The 14,688-nt window shown below is 36.9% G+C and overlaps 1 protein-coding gene across 8 annotated transcripts in view; it reads right to left on the reverse strand.

Moving 5' to 3' along the window:
* Positions 1–1,006: 1,006 nt before the first annotated feature.
* Positions 1,007–14,688, reverse strand: part of ZNF41 (zinc finger protein 41) — a 46,921-nt gene continuing 33,239 nt past the window's right edge. For 6 of the 8 annotated variants that reach the window (XM_070784220.1, XM_070784216.1, XM_070784219.1 and 3 more), the window contains 2 exons: positions 10,502–10,528; positions 1,007–8,042 (listed from right to left, as the gene is read on the reverse strand). In XM_070784220.1, the coding sequence (XP_070640321.1) occupies positions 6,004–8,042; positions 10,502–10,528 (2,066 nt within the window). In that variant the 3' untranslated portion in view covers positions 1,007–6,003. The other 2 variants (XM_070784222.1, XM_019955576.2) reach the window with 2 other exon arrangements.

Consider the following 14,688-nt stretch of genomic DNA (forward strand, 5'->3'; position numbering starts at 1 on the left):
TTTTGAAAAATTTTAAATGTAGAGTATATAATGTTGACTATAGGCACAATGTTGTATGCAGGTTACACATATTATCAGTGTTGTATGCAGGTTACACTACTATCACGGTGTAACACTGGCATTGTTGCTAAGACTGTATTTGTATTGATGGTCAAATATATGGGGAAATTGAGTTAAAGGATTTTTCAGGATATAATATTGATGGCAAATGACTAGCTTGAGGAAGAACTGAATTTAGCTAATCATAAGCGAAATAGTTCCACACAAGTTTATCATAAGGTACAAATAGAGGCAGATCAGAGAGGAAGAATAATCAAATTGGTATAAAATATGATAACGTATTTAATGGCTTGACAGGATGGATTGGAATGATTAAAATTGAGGGTGTTCTTAGAGACCCTTGAACTTGCAGTTGGTGTTGGAAGTGAGGGCAGTCTTATGTAGGGACTGTTTCCTCTAACTTCTGCCCAAGATAAGCATACAAACATCAGTTGCTTTTCTGCGTGAATGCTAAGTCGCTTCAGTTTTGTTTGACTCTTTGCGACTCTATGGACTGTAGCCCACCAGGCTCCTCTGTCCATGGGATTCTCCAGGCAAGAATACTGGAGTGGGTTTCCATGCCCTTCTTCAGGCAACTGCTTTTCTACATACTAGTAATTAACAATAAGTAATTGAAAAAAATGAATACTATACAATAAAGTGGAAATAAAACATCAAGTAAAATAGCATCAAAATATGAAATACTTAGGCAACAATTTGTCAGAAGATGTGAAAGACCTGTACACTGAAAACTACAAAATACTGTTGAGAGAAATTAAATGGAGAGATATGCCTTATTTATCAGTCATAAAACTCAATATTGTTAACATTTCAATTCTCCCCAAATTGATCTATAGATTCAAACCAATCTCAATAAAAATCACAGCAGCTTTTTATGTTGTTGAAATGAACAAACTTATTCTACCATTTATATGCAAATGTTAAGGACCTAGAGAGCCAAAACAACTCTGAAAAAGAAACAACTTTATTGAGATATAATTTAGGTTCCATATTTAAATTGTACAGTTCAATGACCTTTTAAAAAAAGTTTATTTTTAAATGTACAACAGGCTCCAAGACAACACTTCATCCTAGATATGGGTGGCAATAGATGTTATGGCAGAGAACCCAGATGCTTAAACAGGAATGGAATTGAGGATCACTTCAATGACCTTCATTAAACTTACCTAGCTGTGCAACCATCACCACAGTCAAGTTCTGTAACATTTTTATCTCCCCAATAAGATTCCTTTTACTAATTAACAGTGATGATTCCCATTCTTAGTAGCTCAGTTGTATCCTATTTGTGTCCACATGGATTCCTCTGTCTATGGAATTTTCTAGGCAAGAATACTGGAGTAGGTTGCCATTTCCTTCTCCAGGGGATCTTCCAGACAACCACTGATCTACAGAGCTTTATAGATGTTACTTTTGTGGACATTTCATATAAATGCAATATTCAAATATAATACTAGATGTATTGCATCTCACTTCTTTCACTTAGCATATTTTTGAAGTTCATCTATACTGTAGCATTTGTTCTTTTTATTGCTGAATATACCATATTTTGTCTATTTGTAAGTTGATGGATATTTAGATTGTTTCTACTTTTCTGTCTTGTATGAATAATGCTATTATTAATATTCAAGTGCAAGTGTTTGTATGAACACATGTTATATATCTTTTGGTTAGATTATAGAAGTGGCAGTACTGGGTCCTCTGGTAAATTTATGATCAACTTTTTAAGAAACTGCCAAACTTTTCCAAAATGGCTATGTCATTTTAATACAGTCACACCAGAAATGTAGGAAAGTTCCTGATTTTCCCTATCTGTGCCAACATAGCCATTTTAGTACATATAAAGTGGTATTTCATTGTGGTTTTAGTTGCTGTTGTTTAGTCACTAAGTCATGTCTGACTCTTTTGTGACCCAATGGACTGTAGCCCACCAGGCTCCTCTGTCCATGGGATTTTCCAGGCAAGAATACTGGAATGGGTTGCCGTTTCCTTCTTCAGGGGATCTTCCTGACCCAGGGATTGAACTCACATCTCTTACATTGGCAGGCAGATTCTTTACCACTGAAGCCACTAGGGAAGCTTGTGGTTTTAGTTAGAATTTCTCTAATGCCTAATGATGTTGGGCATCTCTTCACATGTTTATTCATGTGTGTGTGTGTGTATATGTGTGTGTGTGTGTATATATATGTGTGTGTGTGTGTGTGTATGTGTGTGTGTGTGTGTGTGTGTGTGTGTATATATGCTGTGCTGTGCTTGGTTGCTCAGTCTTATCTCTTTGTGACCCTATGGACTGTAGCCCGCCAGGCTCCTCTGTCCATGGGGATTCTCCAGGCAAGAATACTGGAGTGGGTTGCTATGCTCTCCTCCAGGGGATCTTCCCAACCCAGGGACTGAACCCAGATCTCCTGCATTGCAGGCTGATTCTTTACCATTTGAGCCACCAGGGAAGCCCAAGAATACTGGAGTGGCTAGCCTATCCCTTCTCCAGGGGATCTTCCTGACCCAAGAATTGAACCAGGGTCTCCAGCATTGCAGATGGATTCTTTACCAGATGAGCTACCAGGGAAGCCTTTATATATATATATATATATATATATATATATATATATATATATATATATATATATATAATGTATTTGGTAAACTATCTCTTCAAATCTTCTGCCTAATTGTAAACTGGGTTGTGTGTCTTCTTTTTATTGGATTGTAAGAGTTCTTTATATATTCCAGATACAAGTTCTTTAACAGATAAATGTTTGCTCCCAGTCTGTGCTTTGTCTTTTCATTTTCTTAATGGTATCTTTTGAAGTTTGAACCTTTTTAGTTTTGATGAAGTCTAATTTATCATTTTTTCTTTATGGATCATGCTCTTGGTGTTATATTTAAGAATTCCTTGCCTAATACAAGATCACAGAGATTTTTCTCCTATGTTTTCTGCTAAACCCTTTATAGTTTTAGCTTTTATATTTACATCTCTGATCCATTTTTAGTTAATTTTTAGTATGGTGTGAAGTATGATTTAAATTCATCTTTTCGCATATGGATATGTAATCATTCCTGCACCAAATGTTGAAAAGACTTTTCTTTTCCCAATGAATTGCCTTCACATTTTTGTAAAAAACTATATTTACCATAGGTATCAGGGTTTATTCCTGGATTCTTTTCTATTCCATTGATCTCTCTCTCTCTCCCCATACTGGTACCATACTGTCTTGATTACTGTAATCAAGAAATTAGGAAGTTACTGTCCTTGTATTTTGCTTTTTGGCAAATTCTTATTTGCTATTTTTGGTCTTTTCTATTTCTATATAAATTTTAGGATTAGCTAATCAATTTATGGGGAAGAAAGCCTGTTGGAGATTTGATAAAGTTGTATTCAATATGTAGACTATGTGGACTATGTGCTTTATGTGATTTTTTCTTTTTTTTACCCTGTATATATAATACAGTAGATTGCATTGACTGATTTTTGAATGTTGAAGCAAGCAGTCTTGCATCACTGGAATAAATCCCACTTGGTCATGATGTATAAACATTTTATATGTTGCTGGATTCAACTTGCTAATATTTTGGTGCAGATTTTTACATCTATATTCAAGAGGAATGTTGCTTGTAGTTTTCTTGTGATATGTTTGTATGGCTTAAGTATCAGGGTAATCCTGGCCTCATAGAGTTGGGGAGTGTTCCTTCCTCCTCTATTTTCTGAAGGATTTCTACTCAAATGTTTAATGCACTCAGCCAGTCAAGCCATCAAGCTTTGGGCATTTTTGTATGGGAATATTTAAAGTTACTAATTGCTTACTATTGTTGGTGAGATGTAAAATGGTACAGTCACGTGAAAACCATGCTAAGTTTCAGATCTGAGATATCAGGCAACTGTCTTGGGAAGATACTATGGTGGGGTTGAAGGATAAGAAAATAAAAATTAAATCACACTGAGATATCACTATACATCCAGCATAATGGCTATAGTTAAAAAAAAAAAAAGATGGAAAATACCAAGTATTGACAAGGAGCAACTAGAACTCATATACTGTGTTGGTGGGAGTGTACACTGGTGCAGTCACTTTGGAAAACTAGTTTCATAAACTAGCTGAGCATATGGATACAATATAATCTGGCAGTTCAACTCCTAGATATATGCCTAACAGAGTTCATAAATATGTTCACCAATAGATAGGTACTAAAATATTTATACTAGCACTATTTCCAATAGCTCTAAGCTACAAACAACACAAATGTCCATTAACAATAGAATGGATAAATATATTGTTGAATTTTCAGAGTATAATTTAACATGACAATAAGAATGAATTACCTATAACTACATTTAACAATATGGACAAATCTCACATTTATAATGTGAATGAAAGAAGACACTTAACAGTATATTACCAAAATATGAAATATAACTACTGAGTGAATTTATATAAAATACCAAGCAGACAAAACTATTTAAGTCAAGATAGTGTTTACCTAGTGCGGGAGGTGGACAATAAGCCCTGGAAGGGCGCACAGGGAGTTTTTCTGGGGTGCTAGTCATGTTCTGTTTCTTGATCTGAGTGTGTTCAGTTTCTTAGAATTCATTGAACTGTATGCTTATGACATATGCATTTTCAGTATGCATTATACTTTAATTAAAAAGTTAAAAACAAAATAAAACTACATGCTAGAAAGAAAGCCCCTTTTCTTATGAGTATTTTAAAGATTTTTTAATTAAAAACAAGAAAGTGTTTACATATCAGTGCTTAAAAAAAGCAGTGCTCTTTTTAGAGAAGTCTTCCGGTTATTCAACTATAATTATAATCATATCTTAGGCTAAATAACTAATGCAACATGACTTTATCCCATAGCAATCCACACAAAATTACTCTTAATGTGCACATAAAAATGAATATATAAAATTAACTACCTTGGAAGAAAACCCACCATTTTATGTATTGAAACCCAATTTCTTTAACTGTTGTTTTTCAAACAGGAATCCCAAAGAAAGCAGAAGCTTCAGCAGAAGTCCAGAGTGCTGTGGCTCAGTTTCATTGTCTTAGGTTCAGTTACTAAGGGGATAAGAAGTTTATGGTCTGCAGCTTACCTAAATGATAGCTTTGGGAGTACAGACTAGAAGGCATGCTCACTACTTTCAAGTGTGAATCACCTGCTGCCACAGCATGGAATTGATAAGGGAACAACTGCCACCTTTAGGCATATGTAACATTTAATAACTATATTCCTGTAACATAGGCTAGAGCTATGTTTAATTTGCCAATGCATAAAGTCAGAAATTAAATTTAAAAATTTTGTTTCATATTTTAAAAATATACCATGGTGATGTCTCAAAGGGAAGAAAAAGAGCTCTTCCTCAGGGCAATCTTTTCCGTGTCTTAAATGTCAATTATCATAAAAACTTTCGGCTTCTACTCATAGACCTATTAATTAATATATTCCCAAATTGGTTTTTGCCTTGACTTCAATGTCCTAGAAGTGTTTGGACAATGAATGCTCTTCTCCCCACCTTAGAAATTTGAAAAAAATTGGTCAGTATTGAGTAGTTTTACATTTCAGGGTGTGAAGAACAAATCAGTGCTGAATTGATAAAGCCCTTTATCCAAAAAGTGAAGCACAAGAGATTACATCTCCTGGGGTCTCTATTTCTACCATTTGCAGGAGAATGAGAGTGTCTGTGTGAATCATGAAACCAACCAGGGCTATTGCTCAAATGCTTTACCAAAGTGGCTCCCTACACATATAACTGCATATCAACTTGTATTCCACCTGACTGAAGAATACTTGGCTTTGTTGACCTTCTGTTCACTGAAGCTATTTGTAGTCTGTCATATCTACTCCCCCTGCGCAATGATTGCAGCATCAGGCACTCCTTGTTGCCTCTGTGAGACAGCTGATGCACATCCCATTATGACTTCCAGCTGAAGGTATTTTCAGTCACCGGATTTATAGTTTTTCTGCACTATGAGTTTTCTGATGTTTAATAAGATTTGATCTGTCTGTGAAGGCCTTCTGACATTGTGTGCAAGCATAAGCTTTCTTTCTTGTGTGAATTATCTGATGCATACTTAGTGTTGCTTTCTGGATGAAAGCTTTCCCACATTTACTGCATTCGTAGTGTCTTTCTCCAGTATGAGATTTCTGATGGATAGAGAGGCGTGACTTCCAGGTGAAGGTTTTTCCACAATCACTACATTTATAGGGTTTCTCTCTAGTGTGGATTTTCTGGTGTGTTATGAGATTTGACCTGTCAGTGAAAGCCTTTCCACATTCAGCACATATGTTGGGTTTCTCTCCTGTGTGAATTTTTTGATGCACTCGGAGTTGTGACTTCTTTGTGAAGCATTTCCCACAGTCACTGCATGCATAAGGCTTCTCTCCAGTATGAATTCTATGGTGTGCAATGAAGTGTGATTTTTGGATGAAGGCCTTCCCACATTCAGGACAAGCGTAGGGTTTTTCTCCTGTATGGATTCTCTGATGTACACTGAGTGTTGATTTCTGGATAAAAGCTTTGCCACATTCATTGCATTCATAGTGTCTCTCTCCAATATGAGATTTCTGATGTATTTTGAGGCGTGACTTCCATATGAAGGCCTTTCCGCAGCCATTGCATTTATAGGGTTTCTCTCCAGTATGAGTTTTCTGGTGTTTAATGAGATTTGACTGATCACTGAAAGCCTTCCCACATTCGGCACACATATATGGCTTCTCTCCAGTATGAGTTTTCTGATGTGTAGTGAGATTTGTCCTATGAGTAAAGACCTTTCCACATTCTGTGCATATATAAGGTTTTTCTCCTGTATGAATTCTTTGATGCACATGCAGCTGTGATTTCTTAATGAATGATTTTCCACAGTCACTGCATTCATAAGGTTTTTCTCCTGTATGAATTCTCTGATGTGTATTGAAATGGGATTTCTGGATGAAGGCCTTTCCACATTCAGTGCATATATAGGGTTTTTCTCCTGTGTGAATTCTCTGATGCATCCTGAGAGCTGATTTTCTTGTGAAGGCTTTCCCGCATTCACTGCATGCATAGTGTTTCTCTCCAGTATGAGTTTTTTGATGTATACTGAGGTCAGAGTTCTGAGAAAATCCTCTTCCACATTCATTGCATTCATAAGGTTTTTCTCCTGTATGAATTCTCATATGTCTAAAGAGATATGATCTGTGGAAAAAGGCTTTTCCACATTCACTGCATTTATAGGGTTTCTGCCCAGTATGAATTTTCTGATGTGTAATGAGGTTTGACCTGAGGGTAAAAGCCTTCCCACATTGAATACATATAAAAGGTTTCTCTCTTGTGTAAACACTTTGAGGTACCTCAATTTGTGGCTTCTGAGTGAAGATATTCTCATCCTTATTGCATTCATGCGATTTTTCTCCAGCATTAATTCTCTGATGCTCAAAAAGATGTGACTCCTGGGTAAAGGTATTCACATATTCAGTACATATATAAAGTTTCTCTCCAGTATGAATTTTTTGATGGTGGGCGAGAACTTGTTTGTGGTCAAGATGTTTTTCACATTGATTAAGTTCATAGGAGTTTGTTCCTATATTAGCATTCTCATTCTTAGTAAAGGAAGAGCTATGTGCAAAATTGTTACCATTTCCAAAAATCTTATCAAAGTTCATTGTTGCATTGCTTTTATTGTGATTATGTAAATTTAAAGTATGCTTCAAACTTTTTCCAAATGTATCAAAGTTATGGAGTCTTTTAATTGAAGGAACAAGCCTGGTACTCACATGAATTATTTTTTCAATATTTTTATATTCATAGCCCCTCTCCTTAGTCAATACTTTCACATGACTTAAAGGGTTATTTTGGTTTTCTTGATTTCTTTCTAGCTGGTCATTACCTTGCCACAGTTCTTCTATAATGGAACACAATGAATCTTTTCCTATGGATTGACCAATTTTCTCACAGTGGAATGAAACTTCTCCAGAAATTCTCTGTTGTTGAGTTTGCCCAATATCCTCATCTAAAAAGAAGAAAAAAATGAAAATGACTCCAGAACAGTTATCATGAAGTTTGGACAGGATGAACAAAAAAATAGAAGAGTCCATATAACAATCATGAAAATTCTTCTAGAATACTTAGTATATGCAAAACAATTATATACCATTTATGATGTACCAGGTACTATTTCCAAGTGTTTTACACAAAATAGCTCATTTAATCTTCACTAAACCCTAATGGGTAGCTATCATTATCAATCATGTTTCATAGAAGAGAGAACAGAAGCACAGAGAAGTTATGTAACTTGCTGAAGATTAAATAGCTAAATAAGTAAGAGATGGGGTTTGAACCCTGGGAATCCATATCCACTATGTAGGACACTGAGTAGGGTAATCAGAAGAAGAAACTGAAGTCTGTTATGGGTGAAGCATGAAAGGAAGAAATATTTCAGAATGCATGTCCTTATTATACATTAGCTCTAAAAACTTAATAATCTCTCTTCTTCCTTTTGTTTTTCCCTCTGAACTATTATGAGCATCTCCATTAAATTTATAGTCCTCAAATACCAATTCCTCTATATCTATAGGAAAAATATATGCTTTCAACAAGTGTCAAATAAGGCAAGCCATCCATCTATGGTAGAAACTATAAGCCATCCACCAGTATCTATTCACCTCTTCTTTTATAGAAATAGAACATAGCTGGGCTTTACCTTTATCAGTCTCACTTTGTTCTTACCAGTAGAGTGTGAGCAGAAGTGACATTTGCTGCACCTGGGCCAGGCCTTAAGACAGTGGGCAAATCTCCATTTCTCCCTTCCCCAGCCCAGAGGACTCAACAATGATCCAACATCAACCAACCCAGCTGACAACAATGGCCTAGGAGATGGCAGAGCAATAACTTGGAACATGGTTCCCGAATAACCCAACAGGATCAGAGTTGATTTGTTGAATGGACCCATTCACCTGAGAATGCTTATATAAGAGAGGATATAGCTATACTAAGCTTGTTGCTTTGCTCCTCTGTGCATATTCAAAATGTATTGCCCTTGATATCAGCTCTAATTTCAGTATACCTCTAGGGAGGTGTATAAATGAATGCCTGTTATGAATGTATAAAGCAGATATGGTACCACTCATACTGATACTCAATTTGGCACAATTCTGTTACAACATAAAGAATTAACACACAAAGGCTGCAATTATTAACATTTCATGCAGTTATCGTCCCTTTCTAAATATAATCTATAGTCTTTTGAATTCCTCTGAGCATACGCTTGAGGAATCCTTCTGAAAGAGAACAAAGTACCTTCCTCTGACTATCTCTCCAAATTCAATACATTTAAGTTTAATAAATATTCTCCATGCTTTGCTTCAGAAAAACTGAAGAATAAGTGCTCCAGTTATCAATTTATTGCCTTTTAACCCCGAATCACACTTCCTTGCCCACTCTACAAAAATGGATCTGAGTCTCTTTTCCTTTGGCAGCTGGCATGATGTTGAACCTTATCAACGCAGGGTGATGGAGAAACACTGGAAGAAGGGGTTTTGCTTCCTGGTTCTAGTGAGCTCACTCAGCATGCTCCTCCAGCAAGGGCAGCTTGTTTAACACCAGGCTCCAGAAGTGTGGTGGCTTCAGCAGCATCTGGCTCCTGATGCACATGCAGTTTCCCAGCCACCCAGATCTTGAAGTGCAGGTGACTTCTTTAACACCCAACTCCTGCTGCTCCTATGGCTTCCCAAGAACCCAGCTTCTGCAATTCTTTGCAGCCAGAAGCACCCAGCACTTCTGGCACTCCTCTCAGATGATTTGCAGTGGGATATTTCCAGTGAGACACTGCCCCATGATCAGTTTTTTCTGGAACCAAAGAGGACAGATTTCCAGCAAGTTTCACCAGTGCAGCACAACAGCAACTCTTCTGCCATGCTATGAGCCATGGATATGCCCTCCCTATAAGGTCTGTATTCATCTGTGGGAAGCAGAGGAGGCTCTTCTTTGGGTGTTCCTTCACAGCCCTTGAGATACTCTCACACACTAATCTGCTATTTCTTTATTCATTAGAGTTCTCTTTACTCTTACTGGCTAATCCCTTATTACTTCAATCCCACAATAGTCAATAATTAATGTTAAACTTTTCCTGTTCAAATTAGTATGTGGTTTCTTTCCCCAATTAGGCCCTAAGTTATACAATAAGAAACTGGCTTTCTTTCTTCAGTGTAAGAATGGATTTTTTAAAACTCCTTTTTCATTATAGTTTATCATAGGATATTGAATTTATTTCCATGTGCTATACAGTAGGACCTTGTGGTTTTTCCATCCTATATATAATAGTTTGATCTGCTAATCCCAAACTCCCAGTCCACCCCTCCTCCACCTGGCAACCATAAGTATGTTCTCTATGTCTGTGAATCTGAGAAGCAGGCTCTTAATTCTGGGAGCTTTCTAAAAACATACAAGTAAAAGCCTTAGTTAGGGGCTTACCTGATGGTTCAGATGTAAAGAATCCACCTGCAATGCAGGAGACATAGGTTTGATCCTTGAGTTGGGAAGATCCCCTGGAGAAGGGAATGGCTACCCACTCCAGTATTCTTACCTAGAGAACTCCATAGACAGAGGAGATTGGCAGGCTACAGTTCATGAGTTTGCAAAGAGTCAGACATGATTGAGCAACTAACACTTCACACAAAAGCCTCAGTTACTACATGGCCTAAAATCCTGTTTTCCCTGAGTTCCTGTGGGATGGAGGATGAGAAAAAAGAAAGAGCCAAACATTCTGGAGTACTTAAGAGCCATTACATGAAATAGTGAAATCTGATCACAAGGTGAAAATGTATCATCTGGATAGAGAGAGCACAGAGTAGGACCAGATTAGGGAAACACTAATAAATATGGCAGACATCAAGAAGACATTAAAAATGTACAGCAAAAGAATTAACAAAATGAAGAGAAAACCTCTGGAATGGCAGAAGATATTTACAAATCATATATCTGATAAGGAGTTAATAGGCAAAATATATAAAGAACACACACAGCTCAACAGCAAAAAAGCAAAAACAAACAAACAGACAAACCAATTAAAATGGGCAGAGAAACTGAATAGACATTTTTCCAAAGAATGTGTGCAAGTGACCAATGGCTACATGAATAGGTGCTCAATATCAGTAATCCTCAGGGAAATGAAAGTCAAAACCGCAATGGATATCACTTCACATCTATTAAAATGGCCATTATCAAAAAGATAAGCAATAGCAAGTGTTGGCAAAGAGGTGGAGAAAAGGGAACCCTTGTGCACTGTTGGTGGGAGTGTAAATTGGTGCAGCCACTGTGAAAAACAGTATGGAGGTTCCTCAAAAAATTGAAAGTAGACCCACAATTCCACTTCTGGGCATATATTCAAAGGAATTGAAATCAGGATCCTTTAGAAATATCTGCTCTCCCATGTTCATTGCAGCATTATTCACAACAGCAAGATATGAAAACAACCCAAGTGTCTGTCAACACTGAATGGATAAAGATGTGGTGTACATATACAATGGAATATTACTAATATCATACATGAAAATGAAGGACATTGTGCCATTTGCTACAACTTGGCTGAACGTTGAGGACATCATGCTAAGTGAAATAAGTCAGACAAAGACAAATATTGCATGGTATTATCACTTGTATATGGAATCTATAAAAGCCAGACTCAGAGAAAGAGTAGAGTAGTGGTTCCTGAGGACTGGAGGGTGGAGAGAATGGGGAGAAACTGGTCAAAGAGCACCAACTTCCAGTTACGAGATGAACAAGTTCTGGGAACCTATTGTGCAGCGTGGGGACTATAAATAATGATATTGCATCATAAACTTGCATGTTGCCTAGAGAGTAGATCTTAAATGTTTTTACCACAAAAAAGAAATAGTAACTGCAATAAGATGGAAGTGGTAGCTAACCTTATGGCAGTAATCAGTTTGCAGTATATAAATATATCAAATCATTTATATATCTGAATTGAAAAAGTTGATAATATTAAGATGCTAATTACCTCTAAACTGATTAAATTTAATCACAATCAAAACTCACTTTCATAGCAACAAAAAAATGACTATAAAATTCAAATGGATACACAAAGTACTTACAGTAGCCAAACGAATTTGAAAAAGAACAAACTTGGAGGACTAATACTACATGATTTAAAATTTATTACATAGCTACAGTAATCAAGACTGTGTGGGAATGGTGTAAATACAGATGAATACTTCAGTGGAACAGAATGAAGAGTCTAGTAAGAGACCCACACACATATGACAACTGATTATCAATAAAAGTGCAAAGGCATTTCAGTTGAAAGGATGGTTTTTAAATAAATGATGCTGAAATGATTGAATAGCTATGTGCAAAAACAAAAAACAAACACAAAACTTTGATCCATACTTTAAATCACATACAAAAATTAATGCAAAATGAATCATAGAACTAAATGCAAAACCTAATTTTTCTGTGACCTTGGATTAGGTGAAGATTTCTTAGATGCAATACCAAAAGCACAACCCAAAAAGCAAGAAAAAAAGATAAATTAGACTTTGTTAAAATTTTAAATGCCCCATGAAAGATAATTGATACGCAAATAAAAAGAAAAAATTTGCAAAACACATATCTGATAAATAGCTTTTGTCTTGAATACGTAATGAACTTTAAAACTCAACAATAAGAAAACAATGTTTCCTATAGAAACTAGGCAAAAGATTTATAAAAACACTTCACCAAAGAAGATATATAGATGTCAAATATTAGATATTATGGAAATACTAATTAAAACCTCAGTAAGATACAACTATCTTACTGTTAGAATGGCTAAAATTTTTTAAATGGACAATTCCAAGTGCTGGTGAGAATGTAGATCAACCAGAACTCTCATACATAGCTGGTTAGAATTTAAAATTGTAGAGTCACTTTGGAAAACAATTTGGCAGTTTTTAATAAAGTTAACATATACTTACTATACAACCCAGCAATCTGACTCAGATATTTACCCAAGTGAATGAAATCTCATCATCACATAAAATATGTAAACATATTTATAGCACCTTTATTCATTATCACCCAAACTGGAAACTATCCAAATACCCTTGAGATCATTGAAGATGGCAGAGTAGAAGGGTGTACACTCATCTCCTCCTGTGAGAGCACTGAAATCACAACTAGCTGTTAAACAATCATCAACAGGAGGACACTGGAACCCACCAAAAAAGATACTCCATGTCCAAAAACAAAGAAGCCACAAGAAGATGGTAGAGGGATTGCAATCATGATAAAAATCAAATCTTATACCCACCAAGTGAGCAACTCAAAAACTGGAGAACAATACCAAAGAAGCTCTCCCACTGTTGTGAAGGTTCTGAGCCCCAGGTCAGGCTTTCTAGCCTGGGGATCTGGCAAGGGACTAGGAATCCCCAGGGAATCCCACATTGAAGGGCAGTGGGATTTGATTACAGGATTTCCACAGGACTGGGGGAAACAGACTCCATTCTTGGAAGGCACACACAAAATCCTGTACCCAGCAGGACTCAGGGGAAAGGAGCAGTGACCCCACAGGAGACTGAACCAGACATACCTGCTAGTGTTGGGGGATCTCCTCTGGAGGTGTGGGTCAGCAGTGGCTTTCTATGGGGATGGGTGCACTGGAAGTAGCAGTCCTGGGAGTTGCCCCTTGGTGTGAACCCTCTTGGGAGTTTGGCATTCACCCTACCATAGAGCCTGTAGACTCTAGGGCTGGGTCGCCAAAGGCCAAACAACTACCAGGAGGGGAGCACAGCCCCCACCCATCAGCAGGCAATCGGATTAAAGTTTTACTGAGCACAGCCTGCCCACCAGAGCAAGACCCAGTTTTTCCCACCACCAGTCCTTCCCATCAGGAAGCTTGCACAAGCCTCTTAGCCTCATCCACTGGAAGGCAGACAGAAGAAACAGAACTACAGTACTGAAGCCTCCAGAATGAAAACCACAATCACAGAAAGTTAATCAAAAATGAAAAGGCAGAGGATTATCTCCCAGATGAAGGGACAAGATAAAACCCCAGAAAAACAACTAAACAAAGTGGAGATAGGCAACCTTCCAGAAAACGAATTCAGAATAATGATAGTAAAGATGATCCAGGATCATCCAGGATTTTGGAAAAAGAATGGAGAAGATGCAAGAAATGTTTACCAAAGACCTAGAAGAACTAAAGAACAAACAGAGATGAACAATACACTAGAAGGAATCAATATAGAATAACTGGGACAGAAGAATGGATAAGTGAGCTGGAAGACAGAATGATGGAAATCACTGCCACAAATATAGAAATATAGAAAAAGAATACAGAAAAAGAATGAAAAGAAATGAAGACAGCCTAAGAGACCTCTGGGACAACATTAAACACACCAACATTCACAACACAGAGTCCCAGAAAGAAGAGAGAGAGAAAGAACCCACAAAAATATTTGAAGAGATAATAACTGAAAACTTCCCTAACATGGGAAAGGAAATAGTTAACCAAGTCCAGGAAGCACAGAGAATCCCAAGCAGGATAAACCCAAGGAGGAACACACCAAGACACATAATAATCAAACTGACAAATACCCTTCAGTTGGTGAATGGATGAACTGTGGTACATCCATGCTATGGAATACTACTCAGCAATAAAA

This window comes from Bos indicus, chromosome X (genome assembly GCF_029378745.1).
Source record: "Bos indicus isolate NIAB-ARS_2022 breed Sahiwal x Tharparkar chromosome X, NIAB-ARS_B.indTharparkar_mat_pri_1.0, whole genome shotgun sequence".
NCBI lineage: Eukaryota > Metazoa > Chordata > Mammalia > Artiodactyla > Bovidae > Bos > Bos indicus.